At 38.0% G+C, this 19,406-nt stretch overlaps 1 protein-coding gene across 1 annotated transcript; it reads right to left on the reverse strand.

Moving 5' to 3' along the window:
• Positions 1-13,841: 13,841 nt before the first annotated feature.
• LOC141596314 (fasciclin-like arabinogalactan protein 2) lies at positions 13,842-16,330 on the reverse strand. The gene is made up of 2 exons (XM_074416434.1): positions 15,607-16,330; positions 13,842-14,598 (listed from the first exon to the last, which is right to left on the reverse strand). The coding sequence occupies exons 1-2, from the start codon at positions 16,258-16,260 to the stop codon at positions 14,044-14,046; spliced, it is 1,209 nt and encodes a 402-aa protein (XP_074272535.1). The 5' UTR covers positions 16,261-16,330; the 3' UTR covers positions 13,842-14,043.
• Between the last annotated feature and the right edge of the window lie 3,076 nt (positions 16,331-19,406).

The raw sequence follows: 19,406 nt of genomic DNA on the forward strand, positions 1-19,406 counted from the left end.
ACGAAGCTTCCTCCGCCAAGAAATCCGACGGGCTCATGTACGTGGACATGATGGTGAATGGGAAGCACGCACGAGCTTTGATCGACTCGGGTGCCTCCCACAACTTTGTCACGAAAGAAGAAGCTGATCGGTTGGGGCTAGTTTTGCGGGATGCTAACAGCTGCCTGAAGCCGGTCAATGGGAAAATGAGACGCGTCCAAGGAGTGGCTAAGAAGGTCGCGGTCCAAGTGGGTGAGTGGGCGGGGAGCTCGACTTCACCACCGTTCATTGGATGACTTCAAGTTAGTACTCGGGATGCGCTTCTTTCGAAAAGCATTGGTGGTATTGAAACCGAGTGACGGATCGATGCTACTAATGGGGTCTATCGTAGTGAAGACGGTGAGACAATGACGAAGACAAGGGGCGAGATCGAATTTCGGCTATGAGGGTGATACCGACGCCGAAACAAGGGATGCGACCTTGGAGAATGCCTAAAGGTTCGGTGGAGCCGAGGCGAACAAGACCCGGGCTAACTACGATGCTAAGTGGCCTGGGGGACGAAAAAAGAGTCTACCCCCTCACCGAGGAGTAGACGATGAGGGCCGAGATGCCCAAAGAAGTAGGCCTCGTACCATCGGGGCCGCGTCGATGTCTTTGAGTCGACGTCCTGGTTTGCGGGTCAGTCGACCCAAGAGATAAGGCCTCGTACCATCAAGGGGCCGCGTCGATGTGCTGAATCGACGTCCTGGTTTGCGGGTCGGTCGACCCAAGAGAGAAGGCCTCGTACCATCGGCCGCGCCGAAATGCCGATTCGGCGTCGGAGATCTCACATTCCCTTGAATGCAAAGTCTTTGAAGTGACGAGAGACAAGACGAAGGTCCGTTGGGGCCAGATTGGAGAAAGCCCGAGAGAGCACTTTTCAAGCAGCGGCAAAGTGGGCGTTCCCGAGAGACAAGGAGCACGTGGTGAACTTGGAGAACATGACGTTCGGCAGCTTCTATGTCAAGGAACTCCAGCCTATCCTTGAAGGGACGAAGAGGCCAGTCATTGTTTGGGACGAAGCGCACATTCAAGCCGAGTTGTACAAGCCAATCCCCAACACCGCATGGGACAGTCGAGCTCACCGAGGATGTCTCACTGAAGCACCGTTCAAGATTTTTTGTGTTGCCGAGGGCGGCAACAGATTAGGTGGGGGAGAGTGTGACGATCCGCACACTTGAACCCTTAGATTTATTTATGCTTATGTAATTTCATTTCCCTTGTACATTTGTAGTAAGTATTTTCTTAGTAGTTTTAGAATAGGTTTCCATAAATAGGTATATCGCTATTCTGAACTAAACTTGTAAAATCAATGTTTCCTGCCACCAGGATGTAAATATCAAATTTCCCTCTTTAGGGAGTACTAGTGAATGAAAATCTACTTCCTACCTTGTGCCTTCGTATTTGCTTGTTGTTGCTTTGTTGTGAACGACTTCTAGCCTTCACTTTACTAACAAGCCGTGTTTGTGGGATCGACACTAGGATCCCGACTCACACCCCGAGACCCTAATATCGTGCTAGTGGGCGATCCCTCACTAGTACGAAGAGCCTTGTCGCTTGCATCTTGCCTAGAGAAGGGGCAAAGGTGCGCGCCACGGTCCGGCAAAAGTAGCGGACCGTGACACCCAGCAAGTAGTTTTATTTGTATAGATACTCACTATTGTAATCATATGGTTTATCAATGCAAATATATTCAATACATCCAATTCTTTACATGGTATCAGAATACTACGATCCTAACGACCCAAAACCCTAATTTCCCTCGCCTGCCTCTTACTCATGGCCACCTCCGTTGCCACCTTACCCAACACCCATGAACCGAGTGTTCCCCTTCTCCTTGTCAACCTTTCAATTGTTGACAAACTCACGCCTTTAACCTATATGTCTTGCCACGATCAAATCGAGTCTCTCCCTTTTGGTTATGACCTCCTCAAATTCCTTGATGGAACCCACCCATACCCTTCGGCCACCATACCTGACCCAACCGATGCCACCAAAGCCAAAACCATCAACAACCCAGCCCACATGACCTGGAAACAACAAGACCATCTTCTCAAAGGTGCCTTACTCGGCACCCTTGACCCCACCATTCACTCTCTCGTTATGCGAGCCCCCCACTACGCGTGATGTCTGGACCACACTTGCGTCCACCTATGCTAACCCATCTCGTGCCCACATCCTTCAAATAAAAGACCGTCTCAATTCCATTCGCAAAACAAACCAAAGCATTACTGAGTATATACACAAGTTCTTACTCAAAACGAAATTATCCGTCTTAAACTTAAACTGGTTATATATGCTTATATGAAAATGTGAGATGAATAAGACAAAAAGAGAATAGGGGAAAAACAAAAGACTTGTGATATATGGCCATGGGAGATGGTATTTGACCGTTTTAATATTATGACGAACACCTCACCACTACAAATACAGGCAACCACAACGGCCCTTTAACAACGCTTATTCACGAAAATCATCAAAACACGTTGTAGAATTTATTCCGCGAATTTTACCAAACTTAATTACAACGGTTATGTGTTGTTAGCCGTTGTTATTTGTTTTAACAACGGGTCATACTTAAACAACCGTTGTTAATGAAAAAACTAATAACAACGGTTAAATTTTAACCGTTGTTAATGGTTTGGCGCCAAATTAGTGAAAAGTAATCACAACGGTTATATTAGAACCCGTTTTTAATACTTTTTAACAACGGTTGTAATCTCAATAACCGTTGTTATTAATATTATGAAAATCTTAAGAACAACATATTGCTTTATTCTGCTATACGCTACAAACACAAACACAAGCTAATATCGCTACTATATCATCCTCCATTCCTCCCCGATCGTCTCTCTCCGTCTTCATCTCCGTCACTTTGTTGTCACGTCTTCTCTCCCTCATCGCGCGTGTTTATCAATCCGGTATATATATGTTTCTTAGCAACGCTTATTATAACTAGATATAGGATTTTTTGGGTTATTATCTAATTTGTTGATAATTTAGCTTAATTGCTTTCCCGAATTTCGTTTATTTGTTTGCTTATTATTGTATTTTCTCAATTAGTTGCCTATTATTACGAATGTAGAATAATGACTCGAACTTGGATGATTGATGCAAATATGAGTGACCGCACCTACAAGGATGGTTTAGCTGAATTTTATGAATTCGTTTCGAACAATTTGAATGGTTCTTCTAGTATTGCATGTCCTTGTGAAAGATGTGGTAATATTAGCTATATGGCTTTTCCAGACGTTAAAATACACCTAGAAAAGTGGAGATTTAGTCGATCCTATACACTTTGGATTTTTCATGGGGAATCATTAGAGGAAGAGAATAACTCTGAAGAAGATGATGTTGAGGTACACGAAAGGCTAACTGATGATCCTGAGTTTGCCGAGTTTTTTGAGTTGGAAGAGTTGGAAGTAGAGAAGTTGAATGTTGGGTCTATAGATAATGAAGAGAATGATGATGAGTCCATTGCTTTTGAAGATGTAGGTGATGACACTAGTAATTGGGATGACCTTAACAACATGTATGAGAAGTTGTGTGAGTCCTGAAGCACCTCTTTATCCTGGTTGTAAGTTCACAAAAATGTCGGCCGTGGGTGAAGTTGTATAATATCAAGGGGGCAAATGGGGTGAGTGACACGTGTTTCACTAGTTTTTTAGCCTTAATAAAGGAGTTGCTTTCTGATGGTAATGTTCTACCCGTTAAGACATATGAGGCGAAAAAACTAATAAGAGGAGTGGGTATGAAATATGAGAAAATACATGCATGTCCAAATGATTGCATATTGTATCGGAAATTATATCAAAACTTAACCAATTGCCCTAAATGTTTGGAGTGGCGTTATAAGGATAAGGAAGGGATCCCGGCTAAGGTGTTGTGGTATTTTCCATTGATACCAAGAGTCATAAGGATTTATGCGAATCCCGATGATGCAAAAATGTTAACTTGGCATGAAACAGAAGAATAAATGATGGAAAGCTAAGACACCCTAGATGGATGGTAAGCAATGGAAATCGTTCGACGATAAGTATCCCGAGTTCGGCAATGAACCTAGAAACTTACGTCTAGCGCTGTCCATGATGGAATGAACCCACACGGAAACATGAGTAGCCAACATAGTACTTGGCCGTAGTGTTGGCTATTTATAACTTACCTCCATATGTGTGCATGAAAAGAAAGTATTTGATGTTGTCGTTGTTAATTTCCTACCCCTAAACAACCTGGAAATGATATAGATGTATATTTGGAACCTCTTCTAGATGATTTGCGATTGTTGTGGGATAGTGGGATAGAAGTATTTGATGCATATAAGAACGAAACTTTCAATTTGAGAGCGATGTTATTGTGTACAATAACTGACTATCCGGCTTATGGCGACCTTTCTGGGCACACAGTTCATGGGAAAGAGGCTTGTCCATTGTGTGGGGAGGATATCGAGTCTGAATACTTGAAGTCTTCTCGTAAGTATGTGTATATGGGAAATAGGAGGTTCTTGTCTCATGACCATTGTTATTGCAAGATGCAGAAAGCATTCAATGGAAGACAAGATCTTCGTCAACCTCCTAGAATTTTGAGTAGGCATGAAGTTTATCGAAAGTAAAGCATATTGAGATAGATTATGGGAAGAAGAGCGGCTCTAAATTGTCTACTCGTGGGTATAAGAAAAGATCCATATTTTTTGATAAACTTCTATTGGCCTGACTGGAGGTCGCATTGCCTCGATTTCATGCACATTGAGAAAAATGTCTGTGATAATATTATCAATACCCTTCCGAATGTTCCCGGTAAAACAAAGGATAACGCCGCAGCTAGGGAAGATATGAAAATGATGGGTATTAGGCTAGAGTTGGCACCACATAAGAGAGGTAATCGTACATTTTTACCGCCAGCAGCTTTTACCCTTTCACGGAATGAGAGAAAAGAGTTCTGTGCATGCTTGAATGGAATTAAAGTGCCACATGGTTATTCGTCGAACATCAAAAGCCTAGTGTCGATGCAAGACCTAAAACTCACCGGGTTAAAGTCACATGATTGTCACACTTTGATGCAACAATTACTACCTGTGGCTATTCGTTCCATTTTACCCGAAAAGGTAAGATATGCTATAACTAGATTCTGTCTCTTCTTCCACCATATGCGAAAAGTCATCGATCCCGATGACGCGGATTCATTGCAGGACCTCGTTGTAACCTCTCTTTGTCGGTTGGAAATGTATTTTCCACCCTCTTTCTTCACTATCATGATTCATCCGACCATTCACTTGGTTAGGGAGATTTTGTACCTTGGGCCCGTGTACTTGAGATACCAGGATCCTTTCGAAAGATTGATGAAAGTCTACAAGGACTATACATCTAATCGGTATCGTCCGGAAGGTTGTATTGCTGAACGCGCTATTTTAGACGAAGCTCTTTCATATTGTTACGCTCATCTCTCCCCTGAGGAGTTGATTGGCGTTCCTAAGAATCGTCATAGTGACTGGATGACCGGAAAAGGTATTAGGGGCCGGGTTGAAAAAATTGTGACACGTGAAATGTTGCATTTAGCACACATGTATGTGCTAAACAACGAAGATGAGGTGCAACCTTATATTCAACAACACAAAGATGAGCTCAAATACGATCACCAAAACAAGACCGAGAAGTGGATTGCGAACGAGCATACGAAGACGTTTCCGAGTGGTTTAGGAATATTGTCTTACGATTACTCGATCAAACTGGTGATGACATCTCTCCTAGGTTACTACGTCTTGGTTTAGGTCCAAATGCCAGGGTCACCTTTTACAACAGTTTTGCCATTAATGGATATACTTTTTACACCCATGAGCAAGATGAGGTGAGCACAATGCAAAATAGTGGTGTGAGTTCTGAATTTGAGGCAATGCACTTTGCTACTTCAAAAGATAAAAAGCCTATTTGGGGAAAATGCCTTTATTATGGTGTTATTCAAGAAATATTGGTACTAGATTACATTGATTTCACAATGCCTTTGTTTCGATGTAACTGGGTTGATAACAACATCCATTGTGTCCGAAAGGATAAGATGGGATTTACGTTGGTCAATCTGGGTAAGGTTGGCAATAATAAGGATGATCCTTTCATAATGGCATCCCAAGCTAAACAAGTGTTCTATGTCACCGATCCTATGGATAAGAAGTGGTCTGTTGTACTGTCTATAAGGAAAAGAAGGAGTAGTCCATCCGATAATGATGATGATGATCAGGAAGAAACTATGACATCCAAGAAACGTCCCCGATCCTGAGATAGTTCATCAGGACACATACAGTATATGCATGCATGCTGGTGTAAGTTGTCTTATTTTCTTGATCTTATTATTAGATGTGGATGCTTTGGTGTTGAAATTGCTTTGAATAATGTATTGTTACAGTTTGGACCGTAATGGAATTACGATAATTTTTTTAAAAAAGAGGTTCAACAATAACAACGGTTATATTTAAATTACCCGTTGTTAATACTTTCAACAACGGGTGTAGTACCTCTACCCGTTGTCAATTATTTTTTTGACGTATTTCATTTTGGCGCAAATTTGGTGAAAATATATTACAACGGGTATATGTTACCCGTTGTAATAAACTTTTGACAACGGTTGACTTTTATTGACCCGTTGTTATTAACATATAACAACGGTTCTTCTTTGAGCACCCGTTGTTAATAGTTTGTCTTAATAAAAAACTAATATAGAAACCCATCCAAAGATGCCATACACAAACTAACACACACAACATTATTACTCCAACCGTTGGTATCCTGTGTTAATCCTTCTCTCTTCCTCGCTTTTTACATTCTCGTCGCCCAGCTTTCCGAAACCCGATTCCGTTGCCTTCCCTTATCATCCTGCTCGTTCTCTTTATCATCATCATCAACATGTATGTTCACTTTAATTTTGTGTTTCATCATTAGGGTTTTAAGACGATCATCTTGTTTCTTTTTTCATGCATTTGTTTGTTTTTCGTCTTCTTTGTTATCTTTATCATCCCGCATCATCTACTTTACTCCTCTTATCATGGTTTAGGATTTTAGCAGCTCAATCTGTTGTTTTAAGTTTTCATTCCTATTAGGGTTTAGGGTTTTAGATAATACTCTGCATGTACGTTGTTAAGTTGTTCATATCCAGCTATATCATTCATATTTGGTTTTTAGGATTATCATGGGTGAAAAACGTAAAAGAAGTCAAAAGAATAATGAGCCTGGTGATAATAAGCCTGGTGAGAGGGGTGCTACGAAGTGCAAGAAAGTCCTTGCGCTATAGCCGCTAAACAAAATGCTTCGAAATAACATGGAGTGAGAAGGGTTTCCCTCTTTGGTCCAAATGCGGTCTTTTCTCCGGTTGGATTGGTGCTTGCACAAGACAGTTTGTGCCTATCCATTTAGAGGATGTTAAAAGTTTGAATCCAAAATTGGCGGAGTTATACTTGGCTCGTATAAAGGAAGGCTTTATTATACCCGATGAAAGTCATGATGAGTATTTAATGCATAAGGCGGTGATGTCCACAAAAAAGGAAGTGTGGCGTTGCTAGGGATTGGTTGTATGTGGACAAGGCAACGGGGAGATGCGTAAGAGCCCACCGGAAAACAAGTGTCCCACCATCAAGCAGGAAGAATGGGATCTTTTCAAAAAGATGAGAACTACTGAGAAGTTTCAGGTTAAATATCCTCGCCTTTTAACGATTTACCTATCATTTTTTTAATTAATGAGTCCTTTATATAATCTTTTTATTATCTCATCTACTTGCGCTTTTATATAATTATTTGAAGGCCGTTAGCAAAAGAAATCGTGCTAACATTTCATGCAAGAAGGGGAAATTCTATGGTTCTCGAGGCGATTCTGAAAGATAGAAGAGGACCTCGTAAGTAGCATGCATTATTGCCCTATGAGACTTTATTTTTTTAATCACACTTGGACTTGCATTGATACACATTTACGTGTATAAATGTTACCATGTTAATGTGTAGGTGGCAAAGGGAGTGAAAGAGGTGGATCGGCATGTAACTTATAAACATGGGCACACGCCTAAAGGATCCCGGTCGTCGCATGACAAATACGATGTGGAAGTTTTGGCCAACATAGTAAGCATTATTTTATTAAGACGAGTTCATTACTAACTTTATTATTTTAGTCACAAATATAATTTGAAGTTTATTTAATATATTATAGGATAACGTATTGAAGAGGTAGAAGAAGGGAAATTCACTCCCAAAGGGTCGTAATGACGTTCTTGCTAGAGCGATCGGCCGACCCGAACATCCAGGTCGTTTGAGGGGCGTCCCGTTACAGGTTGGAGTAACGAAATATTATGGGAAAACTGCCGGATAAAGAAGAAAAGGAAGACTAAGCCCGAGAACGCCGACATGGTAACATTTATTCTATTATTTTCATTTAAGTTCAATTCACATGTTATTGTTGGGATAAAATTGCCGACACATTACATTCTTGGCAAGCGACTTGATTAATGGCATCCGTACTACTAAAGCTGAATGCTGGAGGTAAGCTTTCCAAGAAGAAGTGAAGATGATGGAGGATGTCATTTCTAAAGGGGGTAATAATAAGGTACAACAGATTGGTGAAGAGGCCGCTACTACCTTGGCAATACATGAGAAGGAAGTATCGGTCAACGAGATTCGAAAAGATCGTGTACCTAATAATGCTTCCAAGTTGTAACAACTAAAGCCGATCAGTACCTAATATACTTCCTTATTTTTCTTTTGTTTTTTTTTTTTTGGGTAAGATCGGGGTGTGTTCACCGCCAACTTCGACATGGTGCCATTGAATTGGTTAATTTTATTAGGTAAATAATGGGTCCGAAAAGGAGATGCAACTTGATGAGAAGACGGTGATGGAAAACAAAGATACATCCCCTTCAAGTCGGTTCCCGTTTTCGATAAGGTATGCATGAAGTGTTTAATTAGTTAAATTTATATGAATGCTGAAGTTTGTGCAAAAATCGGCCCGAGACAGAAAGCGTTTTTGCAAAATCTTTTGAATCTTTGAAGCGTTTTTGCAAAGATATATATAATAATGTATATGTATGTGTATATTCTTCAAAGCCGTAAACAATAGGCCGATTATTCTTGCTGACCCTAATAGAATCGAAAAGCCACATGTGCGTGTTGGCCGGGTCTCGTAGAAAACAAATCTGCGGCCGAAATCGTAGTTATTCATGGCGAAAAACTTTTGCCGAATCATACAATAGTAGAGATAACTACGCCTTACCAGGCCATGAAAACTTTCCACCGCTGTCCCGATTCAGGACGACATTACCATTCTGGGAGATGCGCTTGGAAGTTTAATCCAATGGCCTAATACTCACATCTACTTGGCGAAGATATCTCCGCCGCCTCCGCCCGAGCAAATGAAAGCGATTGGGGTTAGAAGAAATACCTTTATATATATATATGTGTTACATTTTTAATTGTTGAATGTTTTTATATGTTAAATTTATATGTTATTTTTTTTTTGTAGGGAACAAAAAAGGCGGCTTTGGCGGATAAGCCTAAGTCCACAGACATGCCAACAACCTCGACTTCACAACAACTTGATGAGGTATGTATTTAATTAACTTCTCCATTTTTTTAAAAATTAACCTCGCCCCTTTATTTATATTTTGTCCGTATTTATAAAAAGCATGGTAATTTTGTGTAGGGGACAAAAAGACCGATAAGCCTAAGTCCCCGTCTTACTCGCTACTACTACCTCATCATTGAAAGAGCAAGTTGACGAGGTATTTAATTAAGTACGCTTTTATTTTTATTACTCCAACTAGGATATGTTACCTTTGGATTTTTTATTATTTTAATTATCTATACTACATGTGTAGGCTGGTGGTAGTAGCACCACATCAAAGACTCATTCTTTCCCTATTGCCGTGAAAGTTAGGAGTATAAACTCCACAAAATATAAAGGGAAGGATTACATGCAAAAAGTAAGAACGGGACGATGATGAGACAGTATGAGGAGGCTGGCCATCGCATAGCCTCCGAGCAACAGATAATTATTCCGCTCGAGGAGGATATTCCGGTGGGCGCGCCAAGCATGCATATCATGGGATCTGCTAGCCGTATGGGTTGGACTAGACCAGATTGATATAGCACACATATTTGTTTGGATGAAGTAAGTTTCTTAATAAATAATTTCATAGTCTAATATTCTGACTACTAGGTAGATAGTGTTTTAAATACCGGAATTAATACCGTAATAATGTAGGATATTGCAAACCAGAGTGATCCCCGAGAAGAATATTCCATCTGATCAATACGGATTCATGTGACCCTATGTTTTATCTTTATTTATTCCGGATTTCTCGTTCGAACAACGGGTAGATTATATTGCTCAAAGAATTGGCGACAACCAAGAAGTTGATTTTTGGCGTTTATAATGAAAAAGGGTAATAAACAAATTAATATTACGTTTCCCCCTACAATTGCATTTTCATAACTAATATATGTACTTGTTAATAATGATGATGTCTCTTGATGTAGGACTCATTGGGTGCTAGCACCATCATCATGCCGACAAAGAAAAAGTTTTCTCGGTTGGACTCTTTACATCATCAACCAAGCGAGACTTTTAAGCACTTGATTAAAATGTAAGTTTATAATACTGATTTATTTATAATAACATTTTCAATTTTTATTTATAGAAAAAAGCTCGTTCATATTTTTGCCCCTAAAAAAATTAGTTTCTGCCTCCTTTTTTATTTTTTAAAAAAGGGCCTTTAAGAAGAAAAGAGCAAACGAGGAGGATCAACCCACGAACGATTCGATGTTGGCCCCGATTTTTTTACGATAACAGGGGTACGTGCTCAAATACAATAACATTAAATGCAAAATCTGTGTTTAATACTAATACAATACCTAAAGTTCAAGATTCTGATGTGAGCCTTCTCTCGTCTGTTTTTTTTATGTAATAATAGGCCCCTCGCCAGCCAGATAGCATACAATGTGGATACTACGCTTGTCGGTTCATGTTGGAGATTATTAGGCGAAGATATCTCGTTATTCCGAGAAAAGGGTTAGTAATAATTTAAACATGTGTTTATTACTTTTTTTTAAATTAGAGCTAATGTTGTCTTGCAATTGCTGCTATATATACCATGATGTTGCTAATGTTGTCTTGCTTGCTGCTATATATACCATAATGTATTCTCTTTGTTTTTTCCGCAGTATGTAATCAACCAGTCACAACAGATTGAGCAATACTCAAGTATAGATATAGACGAGGTAAGAGACATGTGGGGCAACTACGTCTTAGAATATATATAGATAGAAATGCATGATACTATACTCACAGTTTAGATCAGCTTATTAGTAATTTTTTTGTTGAAGTTAGGGAATGATTAATTAGTTCATGTAAATTCAACTCCTTGTAATTATATATATATATATATATATATATATGATGCTGCTGTTGTATGTGGTTGAATTGAATCTATTGAGTTCGATGAACCCACTATGATTTATCTTGGTCTTTGGTATATGGTCTTCTTTGATATATGCGCAGGTTTTTGAATGGCATGAAACAAATTTAATTTTTCAGAACATTAGGTGTACGTAATAAAAACGGTTACTAAAAAAAACCGTTGTGAATACCTTTCACAACGGTTAATAAAACTAACACCGTTGTGAATGACATTTACAAATACCCGCGCATAATATTCAACAACAGGTTTTAATCAAAGAACCGTTGTTAAAAGTATTCACAATTTTGGAGGTAAAATTACAACAACGGGTATTAAACAAAGAACCGTTGTTACTAACAATTTCAACAACGGGTATGTAACATAAACCCGTTGTCAAAAGACTTCATAATTTTGGAGGGAAAGTTACATCAACGGTTATACATACGACAACCGTTGTTATATTATTCCCTCCAAAATTTTGAAACACTTTCCACAACGGAGAACACCCAACAACAACGGCTTTTAACCGTGGTGAATACTTTAGACAACGGTTTCACTAAATAAGCAAACCGTTGTAAATACCTTCTACAACGGCCGCTTTAACAACGTCCGTTTTTTTATTTTACAACGGTTTTTACCCGTTGTTATAGGCTGTATCTGTAGTAGTGCCTCCTTCTTAAGTAAGACTAGTTCTTTATGTCTATGTAAGAGAAAAGTTACACAGTGTTTAGTGATGGGTCAGGATTTGAGTACCGTGAGGCGTTATTTTTCTAATTGTTTATCTTCAACCTTAAAAACATTTTTATATTTGACATTTTTTCCCTAAAATAATACTCTTTCATGAACTTTTTGACATTAATTTCCGTCCCTTACCTTCCCAAAAACAAAATAAACAAATTCGAGCCTCAAACCAGTCACTAATAGCAAAACACACCAACAACATCCCCATACTCAACATTAACAGCTTAAACCCGTCTATTTCAAACCCCAAACCCGTGCCTTACTACCACAAACCATACCTGACGATCCATGACCCGTTCCCCTGCCTTGCCACTCAAGAAAGACCTCTTAAACCCTCACAAACCTCACACAACCGAGCCCAAAACCCTCATGGACAACAGCTCACAAACAGAGTGTATACCCGTCCCATTTTTCCACCAAAATGCATCACCAACAACACCCCGAGTCACAACCCTTGTCCACATACATCCCCTAGAATTACCCTCCAATAAAAATCCCTCCCTAACGGCCTTAAAAACCCACGAAATCGGCAACAAACACTCTCATGCTCGACTGCAAACTCCTCCACAAACCCTCTTCATTTTTTCCTTTATATATACCCTACTTCCTCCACCATTTGCACCCTTAAAAACCACCTCTATTAGCACCCCATAACCGATCAAAAGAAGCCATAAATCACCTTCGAAATCAGGTGAAGTAGCTTTAAGCAAATAGCAAACAGAGTATGTTGGTGAGTTGTTTTATTGTTCGGGGTTTTAGTTGTATGAGTTTATTTCTAAAATGTTCAATAAAATAACGCTGGACATAGGTCGCGAAGTAGTGACCGAACAAGTTTTAAAAATATCGTTGCGTTTGTCTATTTACATTTTATTTCCGCCGCACTTCAACTGTCGATTTATTTACAGAAGCAACTCTTGATATACACCGTGTCTTTTACTTAGTTTGCTGAATTGTCGTTGTATACTTTTAACTCAATAGTTGTAAGTATCCACCTCTCATTTCATCTAAGTGTTGTCTAAAGTGTTTAAGATTGTTAAAAGAAACTTTAGTTAAGCTTAGATTTTTAAATAGATACTTAATTCACCTCCTTTCCCTCTTACGTGTTCTCGCCCTTAGACTTTTCACTCTTTGTTTATAAGAATTTCTAAACAATAACCAAACCTCAATGACTTGGCTTAGATTATGAGCCAGTGAATTAGCAGATTAGATCAAATCAAATAATATTATACTCCATCTCTCTCGGTTAATAGCTTATACTTTTCATTTTGGGTATTTTAGTTAATAGATTAACTTCTATTTTTCTAGTAAATAAATCAATCTATCTGGGTTGGGACGATTACATTTCTTCCTCATTTCAAGTTGCTTTTGATTTTTTTAATAATTGTAAACTCATTCCTCCTTTTTTCTATCTTAATAACCGTGTATATAACAACACAAATTGTCATTGAAAACGGATACTTTTCGTCACTTTAGAAAAACCTCTCACAAGAAGAACAAGTGAAAGAGGAATTGTGAGAGGTCATTTTAAAAAGACTATCATTAACACGACTTATTGACATAACAATTATAAACTATCTAGTGGAACGAACAGACTAGTAAACCTAAGAAAACAAATGAGTATCTTCTTTCATCAATCAAATAAATCAATATATTTCAAACATTTGACTCTAATCCACGTGAAACTCCACCAAATATCGTCGGTGATCAATAGTTGCCAATTCGAGACAGCTCATAACAACCAAATTCCAGTGCTACAATAACAATCCAAATCAAATCTCATCACTGTGCTTTACTTAACCCATCACTATATATCTTCACTTTATATTTTATATGGATTAATTAATAAAATAAATAAAATAAATTTACAAAAATGCCAGCACACCGTAACACAAAGCAAGACCCACACCAACAAATCCTCCACTCTTGATCATTCCAGCACCATTCTTCTTATGTTTCCCGGACGTCGAATCCGCCACATCATCATCCGACGTGTCAGGCCCATCTGCCGAATCATCACTAGGTGACTCAGCATCAGGAGTTGGAGCGGGTGCCTCTTTAACTTTCGAAGCCTTAAATAACTCACGTGGCAATAAAAACTTGTCTAGCTTGTACACAGCTAACGGGTCCTTATCAACCAATGTACCCGTAATTTTAGCAGTTACGACCTTAGTTTTCAACGTGACGGACTCGCCATCATTTTGTACCGTAAAATCATACTTGTTGGACCCGTCCGTGGCCAGCGTGTTCATGACCCCGTTATTGGACTTAAGCATGCCCATTGAGTTGTACACGGGGACACCGTGGTATAAAAGTAACGCCGTTTTGTTTCCTGTCGTTAAGTTTTTGTATTTTGGCATGAATGTTTTGACGGCGTTATCGCCAACGCAGAATACCGTTAGTCCGCTGTCAATATTGTCCTGAAGAATCACACAACAAAACAAGAAAAGATGTTTATTAGTTTTCTCTTGTTCCTCTCATTTCAAGTTATTCTCTTGTCAATTATTGGTGGTAAGAAATAGGAATATTTTGTCCTTTAACTGCCTTACTTTAAAAGTAAACCAAAAAAAGAAGCGTGAACTAGAGTTTGGAAATGGCTTTTTTAACTTTTTTTTTTTTGTTTTTTTTTTTGGCGGCCATAAAAATAGGTTCCTTAGAAATGACTTTTTTTTACTTTATTGGATAAAAAAAAATTATTCAATCAATTACATTGGCTTTAATTAACGATATTATAGCTCATATGTATTGATCGGTTAGATTAACTGGTAAAGTATTGGTAAATATTATTCAATGATTAGATTTAGATCCTAACTACCCCATCTCCGCAAGCCGCACACTAATAAATTAGGGTCGATTTTTCCTAGTCTCTATCAACGTATTAAAACAAGAATCGAGCACCTTTTCTGAATGAAGGTTGCATCTTTTGCTAATAAAGTAGCATAGGCACCAATGATGATGATTGATGAGAACACTCAATTTAATTATGATTAGCTAACAATAATGTTTTTAACTAAAAAAAAAAAAAACTTGTACTTGAAACCGTTGAAAATTGATTTGTTATTTTCCGTCACATTATGTAAACTAATATACTTCGTAGTAGTTAAAAATGAAGATTGCCCCAGAGTCTAATTCCAATCACTTAATTATTCAACTATATCATAACTAGTAGAATTTGTTAAAATTGAGTTTTTTTTTTTTTTTCAATTATGCACATCTGATTTATGGTATATTTTGTAACGCCTATTTATTACACAATTTAATTAATCGAACATATGGTCCTCATACAAGACATATTCCATGTGGTTTAGATCTAACACATTCTACAATCCGTAAGTCTTGTTTAACACGAAGTTGTCCAATTTCCTTTAAACATAGATAATTAGATACAGAAAATGGACATATTGATAGCGAGATCGATAAAAGCGTACCTGGAAGGTTTTATCAGCACCAGAAGAAGTGAGCAAGCCAGCAAACTCCTTACAACCCTTAGACTCAAGCAAAGACGTCAAATGAATTGAACTCGGCTCAGGCGTAGGCGCCTCGGCTTCAGCCGAATCCAGCACCTGACTAATCTGAATAACCGCAATATTATACGGCATTTCAAGCAAAGACTTAACAAAAAACGAGTGCAATCCATCCGCATCAGCTGGTGAAAACCCGACCTTACCACCATGAAGATCAGTAATATTAACATAACCCGAGTTACCATCCGCGTCACCGGTGGATTGAAACATGGACGCGGTGGTGGTAGTGCCGTCGGTGATCTGGTGAAGTTTCTTAGTACCGTAGTAGTCGACTAGGATGTGTAGAGACAGGACATTACGTAGGGTGTAGAGAGAGAAGCCTTTTGAAACGAGACTCGACATTGCTGAGTTGTCGAGGGCGAGGACGGTTATGGTTTCGCGGTGGTTGATTTCGTTGGCTAGGTGGGTTTTGGTGAGGTATTCATTGAAGGTGGAGAATTCAGGGTGTTTTGCTAGGATTTTTGTTATGTTGAAGGCTGAGGCTGAGGTTGATAAGATTAGGAGGAGGATTGGGAGAAATGAGGTTACGGCCATCGAAGACGTACCGTGTGGCCGCATTGTGATGGTTGTTGTTGTTGTGGTTGTGGTGGAGATATGAGTGGTGTGTATGTGAGAAGTGGAGATGAGGGAGTGAGGTTATATATAGGTGTATGAATTATACTCACAAATTCTTATTTGTGACGAGAGTATTCATCACAAATTTGTGACGAATCAAATAATATATGGGTGATATACTGATAAATAATTTGTAACACTTTAGACACTTTATTTTATCTTATTTACTCATGTGGATGATATACTGATATTTAACCCGTCAAAAGTTTGTGATGGAGATCACAAGTCAGCGATGGCGGAGCGGAATGTAAGTCGTGAAAGCGAAAATTTTCAATGGAGGCGAAACTGTAATAATAAAAGTGTCTCAAAAAATTCGAAAATTTTAACTAAAAAATTCGAAATTTTCAAACTCCGTGATGACGACCGCCCTTAGCCTTCTCCCCTGCCTCCACCACCGCTACAAGGAGACTTTTAGTGGGGTAGCCCTCTTTCCTGATCATTTGTTGTCCTTTTCCCATTTGGATATTCGATCAATTGTTGTCCTTTCTATTTTGAGAATGAACTTGATGAACAATTTGATCATTCGCACTCAATTTGTTCCACTTGTCATTTATTAATTGATTCATTTCTCTTTCCTTTAGTCTTTATGCCAATATCAAAGAATAATAATTGACCGAAACTGGGTATAATGTTGTGAAATTCTGTATTGGCTCAAAATTCCAGAGTGTAAGTACGGTATGCTGTCTCTTATCAAATCTGGGGCCAACGTTTCACCGCAAGCAATTTCAATTCAACAATCATCAATTGTTTAAAGATAGGCACCTTTATCGTGCTGTATAATTCAACAATTTTTAACCCATTAATTTATACGACATACTCGTATATAAACTCGTTATACAGTTTCATATAATCGAATTTTCTTAACAAATTAAAAAAGTGAAATTTACGAAAATTCATGTAAATGATAAATTTTAATTTTAAAATAATTATGTAAGATTACCCGATCCATGTTACAATTACCCAATGAACCGTTGTAAATTTCATTTACATTGAATCGTTGGGCTAAACTCGTTGAGTGATTGTAAATGGCGGTTTGCCATTGAGTGATAGTAATTTGAGAGTTCGGGAAGTTGTCATTGGGTTAACTCGTGAGTGTAATATAAGATGATTGACTCGAGTTTAGGATTACGATGCTCTAACAAAATTGATTATTTGATGTCTTATCATTGTTATTCCTATTTTGGAAGGTAGGACCAAAATAAATGATTTAGGGTGTTACTTTGTTCTTTCTTTTACAGTTGATGACATATATGCTTTGGTGTGTAGGACATATACATATTTGGTGAGAGTCACAGGACACCCAAACCGACACTATATTTCTTTCAGTAACGAAGCAGTTTGTTAGGCCACTGCGCTAATATTCTTTTCTTCTCTGCTTCAGTCTTTTTTTTCCGTCTTCCGGACGTTTTTTTACTGTATATTTTGACATGTATATACACAACCTTGAACCTTTTCTGTTAAAAATAATTCTTCCGAAACATTTTTTGTTGATAAATGTAAGAGTTTCCAATTAACTACGGTCTAGGAAAATCTAGGTAAATCATTTCTTTATTATGGAGCCGTTGATAATTCGTGAATTTTTTTTGCCTAATATCGGTAAACAAACATCTCCCATTTCCCAATTCATGAAATATTCATTCACTCATTTTCATAGTGCAATCAAAAGACCACTTAGTATCCTCTATTTACTAGCAGATGAAGAAATTTATAAATTTTTCCGCATAAAACACTAGCTGTTGAGCTTAATTTTTGGGGATATTTTTGACATATGTTGAATTAACATGATCTTTATGTGTCACGGTATCTTAAGATAAAAAAAGAAACAATAAGTTATTCTTAACTTATATTTTTATGGAAAAAAACTTTTTGATCAAAATAGTTTTAGTTACAGCTTTATTCCTATGAAACATTTTTTTAGTTGATCCTTCCTTTTCATCCATTATTGACGAATTAGTATGAATCAAATTAAATTATCTTAAATATGCAAATTATGTTGAAACAATTGCTTTGTTAGAAATGTATCTATAATATTATGTAAAGAAATCACAGATTGTTATATGAGACAATTTTACGAGTAAGAGCAATTCAATAATCTTAAATGCAAATGTGAAAATTAAATTTCTTGAAGGTTACCTCACAATTTATTGTGAAATTATTTTATTATTTAAAGAAAAAATTTGTATAAAATAATAAAACAGGTTCAAACCTCCCCAAGAGTAAATTTTGTGCAGCATTCTTAGCCTGAGTCTATGCCTTATAGACTTCGAGTATGTTATCCTCAGGTGGCTTACCTGATATAAGTGGTTTGCAGGTTATCACATATACCCGAGGGTTTATCCAGTGCGCATCAAAAGATAGCGGTTGCGGGGGGTTTCCTCGTCACAAAAAATAAAAATAAAAATAAAAATAAAAATAAAACTTCCATGGCATAAATGAGAACTTGTCGGCAGTCGGCACATAGAGAGAGTACCAATTTGATTGTTGGCAAATTGGCATTATAATAATAGACTAAAAAAAATAGTGTATACAAGAATACAATGGTGACTAAAATAAACAAATGTAACAAGTCTTGGTTGAACAATAATTGAAAGTATAATATAATCTGCACACTTTCTCGGTGTATAGCATAACACAATACAAAGAGTGGTACCATGTGGAGGGCTCACCAATCAGCATTACTAAATTCATGATGGAAAGATAACTTGGAAAAGGCCAAAATGAGAATAACAAATGTTGAACTCAATAAAAGACTACAAATTATAGTATACAACCGTCATATGGTATGACTAGTTAAAAAGTGATCATTGTTTTGGCAAAAAGGAATCACAAATTCTTATTTGTGACGGAAGGTATCCGTCACAAATAAGAGACGGATACCATATCCCCTCACAAATTACCCATTTGCCTTGAGTGGGGGGAAGCACATGGGGGGACCCTCCTTTGTCCCCTCTACCCATTTCCTCTCACAAACTACCCGTCGCAACCCGCGACCCGTCGCAAGCAAGACTTACACAAAAGGAATAGGTAGACAAATGACTAAAACAGATTAAGTAGGATAGAAGATAAAATGTAAGCTATAGCATATTACA

This window comes from Silene latifolia, chromosome 1 (assembly GCF_048544455.1).
Source record: "Silene latifolia isolate original U9 population chromosome 1, ASM4854445v1, whole genome shotgun sequence".
In the NCBI taxonomy this organism is placed as follows: domain Eukaryota; kingdom Viridiplantae; phylum Streptophyta; class Magnoliopsida; order Caryophyllales; family Caryophyllaceae; genus Silene; species Silene latifolia.